The sequence below is a fragment of the Lynx canadensis genome, chromosome E2 (assembly GCF_007474595.2).
Source record: "Lynx canadensis isolate LIC74 chromosome E2, mLynCan4.pri.v2, whole genome shotgun sequence".
Taxonomy (NCBI): Eukaryota; Metazoa; Chordata; class Mammalia; order Carnivora; family Felidae; genus Lynx; species Lynx canadensis.
In genome coordinates this window covers 27,607,641-27,629,281 of record NC_044317.1, presented here as the reverse complement: position 1 = coordinate 27,629,281, position 21,641 = coordinate 27,607,641, and the positions used below count along the sequence as shown (strand labels likewise).

The 21,641-nt window shown below is 40.3% G+C and overlaps 2 protein-coding genes across 7 annotated transcripts in view; one reads left to right on the top strand and one right to left on the bottom strand.

Annotated features, from left to right (window-relative positions):
• The window catches only part of PSME3IP1 (proteasome activator subunit 3 interacting protein 1), a 31,268-nt gene extending 25,508 nt beyond the window's left edge, over positions 1-5,760 (bottom strand). The window contains exon 1 of one of the 4 annotated variants that reach the window (XM_030299731.1): positions 5,559-5,760. The gene's annotated coding sequence lies outside the window, so the exon portion shown is untranslated. The other 3 variants (XM_030299734.1, XM_030299733.1, XM_030299732.1) reach the window with 3 other exon arrangements.
• A 273-nt stretch (positions 5,761-6,033) lies between these two features.
• The window catches only part of RSPRY1 (ring finger and SPRY domain containing 1), a 43,790-nt gene continuing 28,182 nt past the window's right edge, over positions 6,034-21,641 (top strand). Inside the window, exons 1-3 of one of the 3 annotated variants that reach the window (XM_030298216.1) lie at positions 6,034-6,503; positions 17,876-18,016; positions 18,487-18,991. In XM_030298216.1, the coding sequence (XP_030154076.1) occupies positions 18,642-18,991 (350 nt within the window). In that variant the 5' untranslated portion in view covers positions 6,034-6,503; positions 17,876-18,016; positions 18,487-18,641. The remainder of the gene's footprint in view (positions 6,504-17,875; positions 18,017-18,486; positions 18,992-21,641) is intronic. The other 2 variants (XM_030298215.1, XM_030298214.1) reach the window with 2 other exon arrangements.

Sequence of the window (21,641 nt, the reverse complement as noted above, 5' to 3'; positions counted from 1 at the left end):
TAAGCTAGTTAATACCAGATAATAGTGTATATAACGAATTACTACAACGAATAGTACAAGTAAGGGGCAACAATAAAGGGCATAAATACGGATCAATCTAGTTTCCCTGGCTGAAAACCTGGACATAAACCTTTTCCCTCACTGCCTTACATCTCACCAGTCACCAAGTCTGGTGTTGCTACCTCATAATGACCTCTTTTTTATCCATCTTTCCTTTTTTTCAAGAGGAGAGTCCTTTCTTTTTTTTTAGTTTACTTATTTATTTTGAGAGAGAAAGAGAGAGCTGGGGAGGGGCAGAGGGAGGGAGAATGAATCTCAAGCAGGCTCCGCACCCCCAGCACAGAGCCCGACACTGGGCTTGAACCCATGAACCGTAAGACCATGACCTGAGCCGCAATCAGGAGTCAGAAACTCAACTGACTGAGCCACCCCGGCCTCCTGAGTCCTTTCCTTTCTAATGTCTTCTTTTCAGGGCCTCATCCCGGCAAGGGCTACTGCAATAGCCTTCCACTAGTCTCCCTGTTTCTACATTCACCCCTACTCGAGCCGTTTCTAACTCTAACACGACCCCAGCACTTACCCACTGTGTTTTACCGTTTGTGACTGTTCCAACGGCTCTTTGTATTCGTAGTGCTTCTTAGCACAGTGTCTGGCATATATTAGGCAGATAATAATAAATACTTATTGAATAAACCAACCATGAAGAGGATTTCAAGAATTTATGCAGGGAAGAATGATCTCACATGAATATTCTAAGGTAATGTCCACACAAGTTACAGAAAATAGTAGATGTTACGTAAGCATTTGCTCAAGCTCCTATGTCTCACAGCGAATTCTATTCAAACACAAAATTTGGGTGGCCAGAAACACACGACCAAAAATTAAATCGCTTTCGTATATTACATAATTGATATCTTCTTCAAGAATAACTCACTACTTTCCTTTAATTTCAACTGACTGAAAAATGCTGTTACACTGAAGAATAAGTATTTCCCACACAAAGCATTTTTCTTTGAAGAGTTCAATTTTCATTGGTTGTTTATTCTGCAAAAGAAGGTGATGAGAACCTGGAGCTCATTCACCTCCTTCTGGAAGTAGGCAAGAACTGGAAAATAAACTTTATTTCTAAATCCTACTGCCCTGCTAAATTTCCACGAGTCTCTTATTTTTCCCCTTTGCTAGAATAATTAAAAACAAAACACAAACAAAGCCCAGGGGCCTGGGACCGAACTATAAAGATTCATGTAGGAATGAAGAGTATTTACAACAGGAATATTCGTTTTCTTCAGTGTTTAATTTTAGAAAGAATAAATGCTGTCAACTTTCCTTTACTCACATTGCTTTTTTCCCCCGTAAGATGATTCAAGTTTAATTATCAAACTAAACACTGCATTACCTTAAAAAGGATTAAGTTCTTCAAATAGGGAATTCATGGAAAACCAAAACCATACCAAAATCACTTTGTGCAACCTTAAAAGTTACAAACTGACACTTATAAATAAATAGTTTTCAAATTTGCTTGACAGCCAAAAAAACACAAAGTTCTTATACATCAGGCCAAAGTAACTGTTAAACATAGCACTTCTGTGTTTGTACTGGAGACTGTGGTATTTAATTTCCAGGTTGGAGGGACAAAATGGGCCCGGTGACACCGCATGCTATACAAGATATAAAACTTCCACTGCTGCTGCCCCCAAAGTAATTCCTACTGCTGACTTGAAAAATTATTCCATTTAGCTAGTGCCATGATACAAGTTAATGAGATCTGGTTTCCTATGGAATTGAATTTTGTGATGGCAGACTACTTAAGTGTTTACATCACTGGCCACTACACCTTTCTAATTCTAACATTAGACTGTAGTGTAAAAATACACCAGGGGGAATCAGATTTCTTTGTTATGGTGTTCTGAGGCTTCTCTTTGGGAAGCAAAAACAATAGGCCAATCCACTTTCCTTTCGCCAGTAAATATACTTAAGTCCTGCTCTTCCAACATTTTTACCCTGATGTTCAAGTCACATGGGATTTCAAAATGCAGGACAGCAATTAAAAGGAATTTGCCATCTGGCAAACTCAACTGTATTCCAAATAGATAGCTTTCTGGCCAGAAGTCACTTCTACCAAGCCACAGTAATTCAGATCAAGATGACTTTCCCTATACATTATAAAACTTCAGAGCACGACAACTTCTAACAGAGAACAAGATGAGCGTTTGTTACCAAAGTAATCCTCAATCTAACATTAAGCCTTATTTAATGCACTCCAGTAGCAAAGGAGACTAAAGGAATCTAAAAATCAGGGTACAGCATACGCAATTTTATTCATATTTAAAATGTTTATTATAAAGAGCAATTTGTCACAATCTTCTGGTTGTCCAGGCATCTAAAAAAACACATGCAATAAAAAAAATTTTTTTAAAGCAAACGTATATATACATTTATCTTTTCATAGCACAAGAACAGTCTCATCATATGTGCTTTTACCTTGAATTCATCTATATGCACTGAAAAGAAAAAGAGATCTTAAAATATTGATTCCCTTGGCTGATCATCAGTTCCTTAGTTCATGTGTGCCTCTCAGAGTATAATCACTTTCCTCACTATGTATGATTCTAATATTAGCTGTATTTTTTACACATTGTGACTCCTAAATGCCAACCAACTAGTTCATCTGGGGTTCAAAGGAAGATAAACTTTGCATTACACGAACCATACAAGACCAACTAACCCATTCAGTGGTATTGTTGAAGTAAATCTTTACAGGGGACCTACTGCGTGCAAGGCACAGAGTGCTCGGTGCTGAAATGGCACTCTACAATTTAGCAAATGAAGAAGTTGCATTCAGTAAAAGAGATAAGGCTGGCATAAGCAATTTTAGGAGAAGAATGAGGTTAAATGCTACAAGAGAATAAATAGAAGCTAAGCACTATGGAGTTCAGAAAAGGAAGACTAAAAAAAAGTATCAGGGAAGCTTCATGTTGACAGCAGCTGTGACACTACATAGGGAAAAGTGGTGGAAGTTTAAGGTATACGGAGAAAGATCTTTAAGATTGCCTGAAATCACAAATTTCACATTCCAAAATCAACATGAAAGGGGGCTTTCATTTCCAGAAATAGTGGGCTAGGTAATAAAGACCAATCCTCTACCTCTATGACTAAACAAACAAAAAACTGGAAGAAATTTTTTAAATGATTCTTAAACAGAAAACCTAACAAGGCAGTAAAAAAAACAAAAAACAAAAAAAGGCCCAAAGCCAAGAAAGGTGAAAGAAAATCAGAAATTAAACCCAACATTCAAACTGGTTTTCATCCTGAGGATTTCTCTGTCCTTGACCTTGAAAACTGCTGTTTTGATGCACTTACGAAGCAACAGAAACAAAAGTCAAAGCCAGGAGTCCACAAAAGGTGCAGAGTCTGATAACCAACTTCTTCTTCATCTTAACCTAGTGTCCCAAAGAACTATACCATTAAGATAAAGGTGGGGGCGCCTGGGTGGCTCAGTCTGTTAAGTGTACGAGTCCTGATTTCGGCTCAGGTCATGATCTTAGGTTAGTGAGTTTGAGACCCGCGTCAGTGCAGAGCCCTCTTGGGCTTCTGTCTGTCTCTGTCTCTCAAAAATAAATAAATTTTTTTAAAAAGGTAAAGGTGAGCTGGGAGGAAAAACAGCAGCAATAATGAGCAAAAGAAACAGACTCAAAGGGAATTGACAGTGGAATTAACACATATAGATTATAAAACAATGCTTACTGCATTGAAAGAAACAAAAACCAAGCCTCTAAATTAACAGCAGACTGTGAAACAATGGCATAGCACATTTGAAAAAGGATAAAATAGAACCTCAGGAACTAAAAAACACAATAACTGAATTTAAGATGTCAATGGAAGGGTGTAATAACAGATTAGAAATAACTTGAGAATTAATGAAGAAAACATTATCCAGGATGTAGTATGGAAAAATAAAGGAGTAAGACGCATAGACAATAAAGTGAAAGGATCTGTGTTAAATCAGCAAAGGAGATAAACAATGGGGCATAGCAATATCAAATGGCCAAGAATTTTACAGAATGAAAAGAAGTCTGACAAACACCAAATCCAACAAAAACACATCCATAGTTGGATATATCGCCAGGAAAATGCAGAAAACAAAAAACAGAAAACAACTTTTAAAATACATCCTACAATAAAGAAACAGATCACATTTAAGAATGAAAACAAAGCATTTTCAAAAGGTGATCAACAGTGAATATACCGAACTTGTTTAATGCAGCTGCCCAAAAGGCACGATTACAGTATGAGTGCATGAATGGCGGAACCACGCACTTTAATTGCTTCACTTACCAGCTACGTGGATTTCAATTTCTGAGGCAGCAGCTTAACTCTAACCAAATATCAAGATTCTTAGAAGGTACAAGGGAAGACTGCTAACCAGGTAAATGGTCTTGACATAATTCTAACTGATTGTAAGGGATTAAGACACCAACACTTCAGCTGAGAAAAATATGTGGCCAGCCTCTGCTTTCAGACCCCTATAAATTGTTAACAGCTCCTCTCATGCTCCATTTGAAAGACTGTAAAAGCTTTTATCTCCGCTCAATTCCTGGTTATCAAAAGGGAGAATAAACACTGATTCTTTTCAAGGATTTCAGAAGTCGTGCCCTCCAAACTATTTCATGAGGTCCCTGTTTGATATCAAGTCAAACAGCCGAACAATCAACAAATCTTACCTCACAGCTGGTATACACAAGAGGGCATTGGGAATTCTGACCACCAGGCCCGCACTTGGCTTCCTTGGGTCCCAACTGCAGACCTACTCAGTCAGACTATCTGGGGGGTAGGGTCCGAGAATCTGCATTTAAACAGGCCACAGAAGATCTCGTTTTCTACTAGATTAAAAACCACTGCTATCAACAAGTAGGTCGCCACCTTTACACCTGTGCGCATTGACAACTCACGTGAGCAAACTCTCAATCAAGATCCTTCAACCCAACCCTCAGTTAGTTTCCTTTTTTTTTTTTTTTTTTTTTTTTTTTTTTTGCGAAACGAGCACGGTGGATTGCTATCTATCAGAAGAAAACGCATTGAGCACAGCAAAAGGTGCATGGTACATAATAAATGTGTTTCCCATCCTACACTTGCACTCTGTGATTCAACCATGTCCAACCAGGCACTCCCACATCTCCTGAGTAACCTGGAGCCTTTCCAAGACCCCTGGGAGAGAGCCCGCTCCTCACTTGGAACCTGGGTGGCCCCACTTAGCAGAAACGGTGGAAGAGATCCGGCAAGAGGTGCGAAGTCCCAAGACCGCTAGAAAGGGCAGGGATCCTTCCCCCCAGACGACTTGGAGGCCTTCCCGCGGGGTTCCCTCGGCTCCCCTCAGGCTGGCCCCCAGCAAGCCCCTGGCCCCGGTGACTCAGAATACTGGGCAAGTGCGCAGACTGAGAACGGGCTTGGCCCTAAACCTCACACCAGACGTAGCCCCCCCCCCCCCCCAACACACACCCATCTCCTCAGCGAAGAAGCTGGAGCCCAGGTCTCTCTGCCAGGGCCCAGGCCGCACTCACCTACCAGCGTGCAGGAGGCTAGACCCCCTCACCTCGGCGGCGCCCACCCCAAACCGCCACCACTAAGGCCACGCGCTCTTTAGGGGGAAAAAAAAAAAGGGAAAGAGAGAAAGAAAAAAAGAAAAGAAGGAAAATAGCCTTTGCTTTTGTATTCCTTTTGACCCTTCAGGGCTTCCTCTTCCTCACCGCCACAACAAAGTTCCGCCCCGCTTCCGGTAGCGTAACCCAATCCGCACCTTTCTTCCTCCCCAGGAGACAGATGGAAATCCGGTACCAGGAAAGCTAGCCAGAGAGACTTGATTGGGCCATTCTCACCTCAGCAAGGGGATTGGCCAGCTCGTGCTTGGGGGGCGGGTCGGGCCGGGCGATCACGTGATACCACCCCTGAAATATGATTGGCTGTAAGGGAGAGGGCTTGCCACAGAGGAAGGGGCGTTTCCTAGGGGACTGAGGGAGGGCAGGGGCGGTACGAAGCGGGGGTGGGCCCAGCGCGTAATGGCAGCGCCGTGGCCTCGCGTCCATCTTTACCGCTCTCTCGGACCTGTCACAAAGGAGTCGCGCCGCCACCGCCGCCCCCTCCCTCGGGTGGGCCCTGGAGCTGGAGAAGTCAGTGCCGCAGCCCGGCCGCGCTGCTCTGGGAAACCACTGGGGACGCGGAGCTGGGGGGAGCCCGAGGGCTGGGGACGTCCGTGAGGGAGGGGAACAGCCGCCCGAGTCTGCGGTGGGGAGACCGGACTGGGGCTGAGGGAGACTCCGGGAAGGGGCCCGGGAGGGAGTGGCGTTGGGCAGAGCCCAGGAAACAGCCCGGAGGTTATCCACTGAGGCCCGCGCTGAAGGCGCCTGAAGAGGTACCTGGAAGAGGGTGTTCCCCCTTTAGCGGATTCGTGACCGGAGGAGGTTGTTGGGGGTCGCCCTTCCGAGGAGGCCGTGGCTAAAAGGGCCCAGGTGAGAGGCAGGTAGCTCTTGGGAGGCTCCTGATGTTTAGGGGTGCTCCTCTAGGGTGTCCTGGACGGAAGGGGTAACGGGAGGAGGCTTTGGGAGGGTTTTCTTTTGTGGAGTTTAAGGTTTAGGTGGCACGGGTGGAAGTCGGACCTTCCCCTGGGAGACATAGAAATGCCTTCGGGTCGAGAGACACCTCAGGGAGAGGGGCTAGGAGTTGGGAGCCAGAGCTAGAGGATTCTTTTACTCCGGAGGCCCGATGTGGAAAATGGGTAAGGGCCCTAGAGAGAGGTTATTGCTGAGCGGCTCTGGAAAGAAGAGACCACCATCGGTAGGAAAGCCCGGCGGAGAATAGTGAGAGGGAAGCAGTAATGGCAAGGGTTTTCCTCTCTGGAGACCGAACCTGTGTCTCAAACACAGGATTCAGCTGCTTCTGGGCAAAGTGCAGGTGGGGTGGAGGGAAGTCCATCCTAACAGCACTGCTTGCGTGACTCTAGCTGTGGCTTTTGTTCCTAGCTGGTGCCTCAGTTTCCCTGTCTTCGGGGAGGGAGAGCGAGGCAGATATGGTTCACTGAAACTGTGCAGTTCCATGCCGTAGAGCTGTCTGAATGAGGCTGGCTGCTCCACCTTGGAGTGTTGTACTTTGAACTTCAGAAGGTTGGAAGTGTCTACGAGTGACTGAGTAGGGTCCTGCAGACGTCCAGGCCCCTCACCTACCGTGTACCGTCCTTATTAACCTCCTCGGGTCCCTTCTGTAAAATAGGGCAGTACGTGTAGATACTTTACAAACTACAAGCTGTGTGCGAGTCAAGTACTGCGATTCTACCACCAAAGGGGTTGGAAAAGAAAAGTGAAGGCACTTTCTAAACTGTAAAGCAGTATGTAGATGTAAGGGATTAGTATTAACACAATTGTTGATCACCTCTTGTACTGGGAGCCATATTGTATGAAAACCTCAAGGTTCAGAGCTTTCTAGGTCATATTATGATCTAAACCCATGGTTTCAGCCCCTGCTTAGATGGGAGTGGAGGGATTTCCGGTTTTTTGCTCCCAGAGTTTTAATTTACTCTGAACTGCTGATGGTGCTGGCAGGAGGTAGCACTAGAATATAATCTTTTCCTTCAGAAAGTTTTTCTCTGACAGCTGAAATTTGATCTCAATATTATAAACCTCCTCCCCTTTTTCCATCTATATATTTATGGCCTTTGGATGTCTACATGTAGTGAATATCATGCTTCCTCTCTTGTGATTTTGTAAATGAGACCTCCTTTTTTCCCCCACGAATATTACGCCTTTCTGCACTCTGCGGTGGCCTCAAACTAGATTATGAGGCACATAAGCAATTGCTTTTAAATTTCTCTTCCACAATGGTTCTTTTTATTTTTCCCCATATATAGAAGTTACATTTCCTCGAATGACATCTTGCTTTGTAGCTCCCCCTATGAAGCTATAAAATACTTGAGTCCATGTATGACATTTTCCTAATATTTGGTTAATGGCGTTTGTTAGCTGGTTTTCCAGATGTTGGATAATTTGTGATTTTTGAAGTTTTTGTTGTTGTTGTTGTTGTTTTTTAGCTAAAAGCTGGCTTGAAATTCATGTTTTTCTAATTTTATATTCCATGGGTCTTTAAAAAAAAAAAAGCACTGTGGTGATTTTATGAGCTTTCTGATTTCCCAGGATACATGTTGTCCTGACCTACTGCTTAATGTCTGTGGCCTGCTTTTGCTGTTTTCACAAACCCTTCATTATTTTTGTATTCCATGATTATTTTTAAGTTATTGATTATAGGAAATGTTCCAGCATGCTCTATGTGGACTTTTTCAGTTTGTCAACAAATGACTTTTCACCTTAGTAAATTGGCCAAGAAACAAGGGGAAATAAAAACTTAGCATTATGTATAAAAGTTTGTTATTCAATACAGCTCTGAAGTGTGTTTTGGCAAGAGAATAACAAAAAAATTGTTGTGTGTTCCTGAAGTGCATTTACTCATTTTGTTTCTACACTCATCTTAATTCAGCCTATCAGGAATTACAAAAATAAATAATTTTTTTAATGAAGTGAGAAGTCATTTTGCATCCTTTAAAATACAACTCTCCTTGATACTCTAATATCTACATAGTTTGAGAAATTATTAGGAATTCTTAAGGATGGTAATCAGTATTACGACTTCAAATTGGAAGTTTTCTGTTTCGTGATCGGATGCTTGTAAAGTAGGTGCGATAGTCACAGGGCTTAAAAAGTAAATGGAAAATCATTAGGCACCACAGATGGGAATCACAATGGAACCAACAGTCTATATCCAGAGTTATTTGGGAGCAGTAAACTATCAGTGTAGCTTCTCTTCAAATATTTGGCATCTTCGCGTTTACCATTGAGTTTGGATAGTTTTTCCTTGTGTACAATTTTGAAAATTGAAAAACAGAATAGGAAGTGGTGAATGATAAAACTTGGGCCAAAACCATTAGAAGGAGACTTACAATTTTAGTAGTGCAAAAGAATGAATATTTTCACTTTGGTTTATCTATTCGGTGGTCAGCTTTTGAAATAGCTTTTGCAATATGATTGGGAAAAAAGGTAAAATTGTTAAATTTTACTCTCCGTGTCCATTTCAAAAGAGAATGCTTGCTGGTTAAAGATGTAAGAGCATATTTAACTATAGAAAACTGTATATAACTGTGTGATATATACAAGGCTAAATGAAGCAAACATTTTATAGTGGTTGGCTGTAAGAGAATATTTTCCTTTCTCCCTTTCTGAGCTTTTGAAAATGAAGAATGTGTTTGAAAAATTAAAGAATTGATGCACTCCAGAAGTTTGTTAATGAATGAACCGTGCATGTAACTTTCTTGTTGTTTGAAATTATTCCAGGCATAATATCATGGGTCCTATGCACATCAAATAGAACGTTTGAAATACTTGACTTGGCAAGTTGATTATTACCTCGGTTTAACGTTGCAATGTAATTTTTTTCTTACCCCTTCTACCTCCGGAAGAGTTAAGTTTCTGCTCCTGGGCTCCCCTAATGCAGTGACTCTCCAAGTACGGCTCCTACCCCACCGTTCTTTGTGAGAAGTGCAACTCCTTTTTTCAGTTCTTATTGCTTCATAGTTGTTCATACTTTCATATACCTAAGGGCTGCTTATTAATAACTTATGAAGTGAATTGTTAAGAATTACTAAAATGTGTATTCATAAGCCAAAACTAGTATAGCATTAGAGTTTACTGTTGTCTCTGAGTCTGTCCTGGGAAACTTGGCAACAGTGCAAAGCTTCTTACATGTCATATGCAGAATGGGGTTCCTGCCATATTCAGGAAGGGTGCTTATTTAGGATGTATCCTCAGTATGGTCTCAAATGGATCTTGGGTTTCCATTGTGCTTCCTCTTTTCTACCCCCCTCCCCCACCTGCCATTTAAATTACTATTAGCTTCATCTTTATCTATTTAACTTATGGGCTTTTGGTTAACTTTTCACTGTGTGGTCAGGCATAGTTGTACCAAAAATGCTTTGGCTTATAATTTAAAACATGAATGTGTTGCAGCGCAGATAAATCTTCATTCCCCTTTTGCTAATTCTGGTATATATAGTCACCTAAAAACTTGGTTGTAAGAGATACTTGAAGGTCACTAAGTTCCTTTTCCACTGGAAAAACGGTCGAGGGAGAGGCCTCCTCCTAGTAGACCTAATGCTTTATCCGTAAGCTTCTATGGCATGTGCTGTGTTATGGGTCCGGCACTAGGTGTGTTGTCTGTTGCTGTCCTTTGTCCCTCTGCCAAAAACATGAGGACCTTTCTTTGGCTTTGCTTGGTGCATATAAGCATTGGATTTATATTTATTGAGTGATGTTGTCTCAGTTTTTCAAAGTGATAACTCCTTTGGAAATATTTCATTTTTACAGATTTTAGAATAAATTCACTTAAATTACTTATTGACTGCCTATTAGTTTCTAATAGGTATCCAATTGAGTATGCAATTGACTATTTAAGTAGATCTCTTTAAGGAAAGTGTTGCCATACATGCTATTGACACATTTTGTTTTCTTAATAGCAGAGAGTTCTGTAACAGTAAAGTCCTTTTCCTTCAGATTTGTGGATGATATATGTGTTTGAGTAACAGATCTATATGACTTCCTGTTATTTGGTCTCCCAGGGGGGATAAATCCCCAATAGTGTGGCGTATTACGTGTGGTTTTCCCCTCTGTACTGTAGCCATCATTAGCGCTTACCTCAGTTCTTCCTTAGCATTTCCGTTTTGGATTCAAGGCAAAATTTTCAATTCTTGAGACCAGGCAAGTATTATTTACTTGTCCTTTTTTACTATTATTTGCTTCTGGAAATTCCTTACTCTATCCCAGCCCTACATTTTATTTCTTGTTACAATTTTTGAATATTAAAAGGATTTGACTCTTCTCCTTTGTACTGTTTCAGGTCAGGGCTATCTTCTATAATTTATTCTGCTAAAAAATCTCACCTGACCACAGCCACCACTGCTACTGAGTTAAAAAGTTCCCAACGTTTTAGAAGCTTTTTCCAGCTACTCCTTCTCTACCAATTCAACCAGAAAAATTAACTACTTTTCCTCCCAAAGTTGTACTTTCTCTAACTAACCTCTGTGCATAGCAGAAGTATGAAAATTACCCAGTGCTTTTCTCGGACAATGTGAAGTTTAGTTATGATCTCTGGGATAATAGTACCCTATCTGGCTTAAACTTCAAGTGGCCAGCACTAATGCAGATAGTTTTGGACACCTGGTTGACATGTAAAACTATCTTACCAGAGCTGCTTTTCCTTTTGGGGGAAAAGTGAAGTCCCAACCAAATATTTCACAATCTTCCCCCCTCACCCCCACCCCCACCACAGAATATCAGATGCTTTTGAGTCTAGAGAAAAACACTCTTGTTAAAATGTCTTTAGGTGGTTTCTGTTTCAACTTGTAAGTATACTCTTGACATATAATACACTTTTCTTATCTACTTATTGTACAACTAAATAACCTTGTTGACCTCCAACTTTTCCCCATTTAGACACAGTCTTCAAAAAAAAAAAAGTTATGGTCTTTGGGCTGTTCTGTAGAATATTTTAAAAACAAAAATATTTGAGTAAGGTTGTCTACCTTTGAGTTACACAGGTGTATGCATTTGACAAAACTTGGCACGTATATTCTTAAGACTTGTATCTTTCATTATGTGTAGGTTTAACCTCTGAAAACATATTGAAGGCCAGTTAGTGATATACATGCTGAATTATTTAGGGAGCCAGTATACTAATACCTGTGATTTACTTTGAAATGCATCAAAAACAGATGGATTGAGGATAGGTGTGTGATAAAGCAAGTATAGTAAAATGTTATTGTTAGAATGTAGATGGTGGGTATGTAGGTGTTCACTGTAAAATTCAACTTTTCTGTATGTTTGAAGCTGTCCATAATAAAATGTCGAGGGCGCATTAAACATGACACTGGATGCTATCCCTGGTCCTATGCATATTCACTATCTTAGGATAAAATCCAAAACTTGATCTAATGAAAGAAAACCATTCAAATTTTCAATGTATTACATGTTGTTACTCTTCATGCTATAGGATTTAGTCTTTGAGAATTGGGGAGTGGCTTGGAAAAAATTACTGCATCCTGGAACACTGTTTTGGAATGATGAGGTGAAGATGACAGCAATGGTAATTTCATGCCCAAAGTGTGTTTTTTCTTCCTATAGCCATTCATTTAACCAGCTTCTCCCTTCTTGGCAGCATAATCCTGAAGTCTTATTTTCAGAGAAAAGAAAGTATTCTTAATGTCACTGAGCTTTATTATGATTGAATGCAAGCAAATATTTGAAGAGATGAATCATTGATTCCTGGACCATCGTCAGACAGAGTTAGATCAGTTGGCCACATGTCTCTGTGGTGGATAGTTTATGATGGTGGAGGTCTGTGTTTTGAGTACCAGACCTCACTGCCTTAACACTGAACTTTCTGAGAGCCCAAGTTTGATTTCTTTTTCCCTTTCAGAGCAGCGCTAAAGTAAATAAAATGTAAAAATCTAATAAATCATAAATGACATAGAAATGGAAAGAATAGTTATTACTTTATTTTGTAAAAGGAAATGTTTTATAATTATGCACTTGCAGCAAAATGGCTATGAACAGTATGATTTAAAACGCATTATCATTTAGATGGTAAAAAGTGTCTCTACTAAGCAATGGCATCCAGTGGCATCATTATAATTTAATCAGTTGGTGGTTGCCACGTCAGTTGATGACTGCTACAGCCACAGATCTAGTCCTTGTGTATATTTAAATTATGTGACTAGCTTTTTTTGTTCTCAAAATCGAGCCAACCATCTAATGCTAAGTAGTCATCAAAGTTATGTGGAAGTATATAGGTATTTGAGATGTTTTGCCTTTACATAATCTCTATTCTTATTCATTATCCATTTCATTCAGTCTGTCAACCATTGAATGACATTACCCATCAGCAGGGTACCATCTCGATTCATGATGCTTCATAGGGTGGGTCTGTTGGGAAAAATAGGGAGCTATTTTATTCATTATGTCAATATGTACTGTATATAATCATTAATGGATGTAACTGTACTCTAATGGCTTTTTTGGCTGCCTTCTCCAGAAGGCTAAGTTCAAAGATAGTATCAGTTCATTTTTCTGGAAAGGGAGATTAACTTTTTTGACCTCAGAAGAATCACTCTGTAGTGTTTCAATTTGTTCCTTCATCCAGTTAGTAGGTCCTACCTATTGTGACACATTTCTGTGTTAGGTTCTATAGCACAGTGATTTCCAAACCTGACCACCATCAGAATCAACTGGAGAATTTGAAGAAAATAGTTGCTTGGGTCACATCCTAGAAATTCTGATGCTGGTGATTTGGAGTGGAACCAGGAATTTGCATTTTAAGAAGTACTTAAGCAATTCTAATGGACATTGCCTTTGGGATGATTAAGCTACAATCCCTTCTAAGGTTCTTTGTCTAAAAGTATGGATAAGTAAAAATTATTTTAGTACAGGGTAGATGATAACTATAAAAGATAACTTCTTTGGTTATCTTAGTGCTGTTTGTTTCTTTGTTTAAAGTTTATCTCGAAAGAGAGGGGAGGGCAGAGAAAGAGGATCCCAAGCAGGCTCTGCACTGTCAGCGCAGAACCCCACGCCAGGCTTGAACCCACAAACTGTGATCATCACCTGAGCTGAAATCAAAAATTGGATACTCAGCTGACTGAACCACCCAAGTGCCCCACAGTTATCTTAGTGCTCTTTTTTTTAATTTTTTAATGTTTATTTACTTTTGACGGAGAGAAAGACAGAGGGAGAGCAGGGGAGGGGCAGAAAGAGAGGGAGACACAGAACCTGAAGCAGACTCCAGGCTCAGAACTGTCAGCACAGAGCCCGACGCAGGGCTCAAACCCACGAACCGTGAGATCGTGACCTGAGCCGAAGTTGGACACTCAACCGACTGAGCCACCCAGGCGCCCTTCTTAGTGCTCTTAAATCAGGTCTTACTCCAGAGTCCCCACATCCCAGATTATTTAGTCACTCATTTTATAATAACATCTTGCATTTTTGGATCCAGTGTAAGTGTAAGGCTCTGTGCGACATGTTTTACATGCACTATTCCATTTAATCCTCACAGTAGTACTGTGTAAGAACTATTATTATCTCCATGTTTTAAAGTGTGTCAATAGTCAGGGTACTTAGAATGCATAGCTGTAAATATTGCAGAGCTGGGACCTGCGCCCAGTCTTTCTGACTGCAAAGCCCCGTACCCTGTACTGGAGGTGACCTCTGGCATCCTATATAAGATCTGTAGGCTGAGTGTTACTGTCTTAAAACAATGGTCCTTCGGAAGAGGACCACATAATGATTTTAGGAATGAGATAAAACAAAGCTGTGTAAAGTGTAATTGTTTAACTTCATTACCTCGTCTTTTGCCTAAAGTATTCACAATTTGTTCTGTGAGAGAAGTATAACAAGTGGCAATGATTTCCTGATAAAACCTATATGTTCTTTAGTACTGAATAAATCTAAAAGATCATACCCTTTGTTCACTTATGTCCCCTGCCTTTAGATGTGACCCTTAAAGATTCTCTGTATGTTCATTTCAGAAGTTTTTTAAAGATACCAGCTCTTTTTTTTTTCTTGTCTGTTTATGATTTCCCCCACCTAATTAGCCTCTTCTTTACACCTGGTCTTTAATTAACGAGAAAGTCTTTAATTTTAAAATATTTGAAAACTTTATTTTTTTACTCCCATTTCCTCCTATGACAGATTTTGTAGTTGGCATCATTTTGGGGTCATTTGGGGAAAATGACTCCTTTGGAAGAACTTGACCTGAACTACACTTGAGTTCAGTATGAAAATAAGCAAAAGCTCACTGAATTCTTGTCATCTTCCTCCAAATTTAGTCAGATTTTTATAAATACCTATAGGTACTGGATATCTTCCCTTTACTTTAGAACAGTACTAAAAGGAAATCTGCATAGATTAATTATTCTATATCCAGTTTAGCAAAACATTTTTGGATAGAATGAAGTTTAAGACTTTGAGATTCAACAAGCTTTTTTTTTTTTTTAACCCACTGTATTTCTCAGAAGCATTCCCATCATTTCTTGTTAATCTAAATAGCTTTACAAGTGATGGCATTAAACTGTAATTGTAGGATTCTCTGTTCTCTCCCAACACTTTTTCTGAGACTTAATCTCAACTGACATTCTCAAATCATTACCAGTTTTTTAAAATGCCTGATTGGTCTTCCTTCCGCAGTTATGCATTCCCCAATTTAATGTGTCTGAGTGGACTGAATCTTATTTACATGACACGCCTATCCCAACTTCCATATTGATCATCTGGAAAGGCTCAGGAGCTTTAGAGAAGCCAGTAGAATTCCCTCTGCTCCAGTAACCCCAACACCACGGAGCAGTTCAGGGTAAGAGAGCACTTGGCCAGGAAATGAAGCATTACCAAATAGAGTTCCCTTGTATTGAATCCTGGACCACTCCCACTACCGTCCCCGAAGTATTAGTTGGTTTAGACACAGATTTTTATGGCCTAGTGGGTAAGAAACTATGACAATCCAGAGTATGGATTTTGATACAGACTTAACTGGGATGAGGAGTAGTTTTAGATATACTGGTATAGAAAGATGTGCTGTTGGTGTGCCTGGGTGGCTCAGTTGGTTAAGCATCCAACTCCTGATCTCAGCTCAGGTCATCTCCCCCATTCATGAGATCGAGCCCTGCATCAGGCTCTGTGCTGACAGCATGGAGCCTCCTTGGGATTCTCTCTCCTTCTCTCTGCCCCTCCCCCACTCATGCTCTCTTTCTCAAATAAACAAAAAAATGTATTGTTAAGAAGAAAAAAAGCAAACCTCAGATGTTTATGGCATCATCCTATTTAAGTTAAAAAATTGGCGGGGGGGGGGGGGGGGCACCCGGGTGGCTCAGTTGGTTAAGCATTTGACTTCAGCTCACATCTTGATCTCATGTTCTCGAGTTCGAGCCCTGCTTTGGGTGAGGTAAAGCCCCACATCGAGTGAGCACGAGCCCCACTTCAGGTGAACCCCACTTCTCTTTCCCTTTCTCCTCTGCCCCTCATGGGATATTTTTTTCTCTCCCTGCCCCCCATCCCAGCCCTTTGCTCACTTGTGGCCTCTCTCTTAAAAAATAGTTGTTGTTTTTAAGTATATTAGTGTGCAAACAGACACATGAAGCTTTCAGCAGGGGTTACCCCTGGGAAAGGAATGGACTATGCAGAAGAGAGGCTTTCACTTTTCAGTCTTAAAATGAAAGTGCATCCATCTTTTGTTTTAAAAAGTTAACAGATGGGGTGCCTGGATGGCTCAGTTGGTGAAGTGTCCGACTTCAGCTCAGGTCATGATCTCATGGTTCATGGGCTCGAGCCCCATATCGGGCTCTGTGCTGACAGCTCAGAGCCTGGAGCCTGCTTCAGATTCTGTCTCCGTCTCTCTGCCTCTCCCCCACTCCTGCTTGCTCGTGCTCGTGCTCTCTCTCTTTCTCTCTCTCAAAAATAAGTAAACATTAAAAAGTTAACAGATAAAAAACTTTTAATATAATTCTTTGATATTTCATGGGAGTGCTCTAGTGGCATATCAACTGGGCAGACCTGTCAGAAAACGTTGGGTTCTTTACCCGCTTCGTCTGAATTGTTCCAACAGTGTCTTCTCTGAAATTTCTGTGAGAAGGGCTGGAGCACTGCTTCTTAAATATGTTACTTTTTGGTCTTAGCAGCATAGTTTATAAGATCAATAGAAATTTATAGCAGGGACCCTTTTAAAGCCTTATTTCTGATTTCTGTCTCTTGTCCTTTTAAGCATTGAGAGCTCTTAATTATCTACTCTCTGAGGGGAATTGTATGTATACCATGGTCCCTGCAGTAATGGGAATGGTATTCAACTCTTTGTTGATTCTCTTTTAAGAAGCTGTTTCCAGCAGAGTCCTTGTCTCATGCTCCTACCTATACTTCAGTCACATCCTTTTAAGTATAACATCCAAATTTTAAAGACAGCCTGACTGGGGAGAACCAAAATACCTATGGTATTACTTGGCTCAGCCATTGCTATCTTGCTAGTCTGGAGAGAGATACTGTCTGTTAACTCTCTTCTTTCTTCCCATCCCTCCCTCCTCTTCCTTCTGTTGTCCCTCCCTCTATGGGTTATATTAGATTATTATATGTATGAGTAAAGGCTTTCTATCTCCATCTATCTTCTATCTCCATCTCCTTTCCTTTAGTTTTCCCCCATGAAGAGTAATTAAACTAGGCAAATATTTAAAAGAATTTGCTGCAAATCTGTCCCAATAATGGAGTTAATTTTTCTCTTGCTTTTCTCTTGCTCCATTGAATTACACATTTTATTTATAGCTATTCCTGAGCCAGTGCTCAATATACACAGATTTAATTGTAAATAACCAAATGTTGAGAGTACACACTAGTCTCTATTCCTTATATGTCCATTTTGTCCTTATGGGTCTTGTCTCTGGGTCTTGGCATGATTTTTTACTTTCTATTGCCAACCCCCTCCCACTTCTGTTTTCTTCTTCCAAATCCTTTCTAGACCTAACCAGATTTTCTTAGTTTAATGAGGAGGTGGTTCTATCATTAGGTCTTTGTTGATGACCAGACTGTATGGGATGAGAATTGCCATCCATGAATTCCTGGAGGGCAGGGACTGTGCCTTGTTCATTTTTATTTTCCCAGTGCCAGCATGGTGTAGGCATAGGGTGCCTAGTCAGTATTTTTAGACAAAGATCATGGGTGTGCTCTTTCGTAACTTAGTAGCAGCAGACATATTGTACAAAAAACTCATCGTTGTGAAAATGTAACTTTGTAATGTATATTTGCCTCTCTCCAAACAGTCTTGCTGACATAACAGAAAAACTTTGTAACTGCTTGTATGATTTCTGTAAATTCTCAAGAGTGCCTCCAAATGGGAAAGTGTACAGTTTGGTGATTGCATTCAAGAGAAACGCTCTACTCTTTATTCTCCTTGATATCAAGTGGGTGCTAGCATATTTGTATCATAACTTTTTTTTTAACAATAAGCATCTGTAATTAGATAGTTTATTTGAAATATTAACTTTTCTCATACATTTAAATTTAAAAAGGAAACAGTTCTTTTTTTTTTTTTTTAATCCATTAAAGGAGTCTTTGCAACAACGGCACACATTCTTCTAATGTATTTCTGCATAGGTAGAACCATGCATATGGATTTTGGGGGGGAAAATCAGTGGTAATTTGTGTGGTTTACAAGGATATGGTTTAGCAATCAACTTTATGTTGTAATGCTAAAAAGAAGTTCTTGATTGTAATTCCCTTATGTAAAGGTACCTCTTTGTGTCGGAAACCTATAAAAATAACCAGAGATGATTTCCCACTATAATCCTATGCCTATAAAATCAAACTTAGAAACTGTGAGTAATTAAATGACCAAGAATCTTTGATGCATTTTTCCTTTCTTCTCTTTTAGAACTGCCACTGGATGACCCAGATTCCCTGTAATTGATAATGTTGGAGATCGGTTCTGCAACTTTCTTCCATATTCGTTTGTTAAAAACAAATAGAATGCAAGTTCCTCCGCTCCAGATTATGAAAACAGTACTTGGAAAACTGAAAACTATCTAAATGATTGTCTTTGGTTGGGCCGTGTTCTTAGTGAGCAGAAGCCTTGGCCAGGGTCTGCTGTTGACTCTTGAGGAGCACATAGCCCACTTCCTGGGGACTAGAGGTGCCACTGCTACCATGGGTAATTCCTGTATCTGCCGAGATGACAGTGGAGCGGAAGATAATGTTGACACCCAGCAGCAACAAGCCGAGAACAGTGCAGTACCCACTGCTGACATGAGGAGCCAACCCCGGGACCCTGTTCGGCCACCAAGGAGGGGCCGAGGACCACATGAGCCAAGGAGAAAGAAACAAAATGTAGATGGACTAGTGCTGGACACACTAGCAGTCATACGGACTCTTGTAGACAAGTAAGTATCTGACTCCTCGCCACCTCCTATGAGATGACAGCGTTCTATAGGAACCATAACCTTTGACTCCTTCACTTCATTAGGATCTCTTCACCAAGCCTTGAGCTCATAAGGCAAGGGAGAATATTTTATTTCTCCTCTGATGGCAGAGTAAATTATAAGCTTTGATATTTTTACTTGCTAACATCTACTCCTGTTTGGAAGTATCTAAACATTTCAATAGCAGAAAACACAAAGCTATGATCTTTATTAGGGAATGTAGTAAATAAGGAGCGAGTTTGTGTTGCAAGCTACAATAGGAAATGGTTTCACAAAGACTGATTCTTATCTTGCTTGCCTATCTACGCCACAGACCAGAGATTCAAGATGAGTTATTTTTCCGAGAGCATGGCTGTGTGCACTTTCTGTTGGCGATGTAGGGACATAGATCAAGGAAAGCGTTCGTCCTCCTCTCTTTTTGTATCCCTTATTTGGCCATCTTAGATCCATTTGGGAAGCTTGTAAATTGAAACTGCAGGGCACACCTGTACGTGTTTTGTTTCTCCCCTGCTTTGTCTAACTATATGTATGAAATCCCAGATTGAATAACAGTGAAATGAAAGAACATTGTTCAAGTTGAAAAAATATTTTAACTTAACTGCAGTTCAGTAGTTAGGAGCAAAAGTTTTAGAACCATGATCAACCAAGTTTCAAATTTCGGCCCAGCCCCTTGACTAGCTACATAATAGTGGGTGAATTAATTCTCTAAGCCTCACGTTCCTCATCTATAAGAGGGAAATTATGTCTTTCTTACAGAGATTATCATAATATATGTAAAGCTTCTAGAATAGTGCCTTACACATAACAATCACTCAGTAGATGATAGTATTTTTTTTAATGCTTATTTATTTTGAGAGAGAGAGAGGGAGCACAAGTAGGGGGGAAGAGCAGAGAGAGAGAGAGAGAGAGAGAGAGAGAGAGAGAGAGAGAGAATCCCAAGCAGGCTCCACACTGTGAGCACAGAGCCTGACACAGGGCTCGATCCCATGAACTTCGAGATCATGAGCTGAGCTGAAATCAAGAGGAGCCAGACATTCAACCGAGCCACCCAGGTGCCCCAACTTTTTTTTAAAGTTATATCTGGGTTCTTTTTGCCTCAGGCTCTGCTAGTAAATTTAAGTATCTAAATATTGGATAATCACTTTTATAAAACCTAGTTTTAATTCCTCAAAATTATAGCGTTAAGCAAGGTATACCTGTGCATATTATTCTGAGGGGAATTTTTTCCCTCATAGAAATAAATTTATTTTGTACATCTTAATATCTGCTGTAGAACAGGCCGGGGAAAGGAGGTTCTTACAAATCTTCTCCATAACCAATTCAGAAAGGTCTTCCTAACATTAATACCAGCCTTTGAAGCAGTTCTGATATCTGACTCAATTTTGTTTATACTGTGGATAGACTCTTTTTATTTCTTTTTTTAAATTATTTATATTGTAGTTAATATACAGTACAACATTGGTTTCAGAGGTAGAATTCAGTGATTCATCATTTACATTCAACACCCCGTGCTCATCACAAGTGCCCTTCTTAATACTCACCACCCATCTAGCCCGTCTCCCACCCACCTCCCTTCATCAACCCTCAGTGTGTTCTCTGTCAGTTAAGAGTCTCTTGTAGTTTGTTTCCCTCTCTTCTCTTTCCCTGCCCTTCCTATATATCCATCTGTTTTATTTCTTATATTACACATATGAGTGAAATCATGTATTTTTCTTTCTCTGATTGACTTTCTTCACTTAGCATAATATATTCTAGCTCCATCCACGTCATTGCAAGTGGCAAGATTATTATTTTTTTTTTGATGGCTGAGCAATATTCCATTGTATATATACATCTTTATTCATTCAACAGTCAAGGGACATTTGGGCTGTCTCCATAATTTGGCTATTGTTGATAATGCTGCTAGAAGCATTGGGTTGCACGTACCCCCTTGGAATCTGTATTTTTGTATCCTTTAGGTAAATACCTAATAGTGCAATTGCTGGGTCATAGTTCTGTTTTTAGTTTTTTGAGGAATCTCCACACTTCTTTCCAGAGCGGCTGCATCAGTTTGCATTCCCACCAGCAGTGCAAGAGGGTTTCCCTTTCTCTGCATCCTCACCAACACCTCTTGTTTTGTTGTTAATTTTATGAATTTTAATGCTCATATGTTTGTAGAAAATATTTATTGAATATAAATCTATGCCATTTACATCCCTCAAACTCAGTCAAGAAGCTAGAAACTGTTATTTAAAGTTTTTTCATGGTGCCTGTTTTTTTTTGTTTGTTTTGTGTTGTTTTTGAGAGACAGCACATGCAAGCGCGTGAGCAGGGCAGGAGCACAGGGAGAGAGAATCTTAAGTAGACCTGCACCTGGGGGGTGGGGGTGGGGTGCACACACACAAGGCTCCATCTCACAACCCTGTGAGGTCAAGACCTGAGCTGAAATCAAGAGTCAACGCTTAACTGATTGAGCCACCCAGGTGCCTCTCTGCATGGTGACATTTAAAACATACTATAAAATTATAATGAAAAGTTTCCCTTCCCAAATAAGGAAACCACAAGCAGTGTTATTTAAGCCCATTCGAGAAGTACAGAATAGGCTTTGCCGTATTTTTTAAGAAAGTGATTA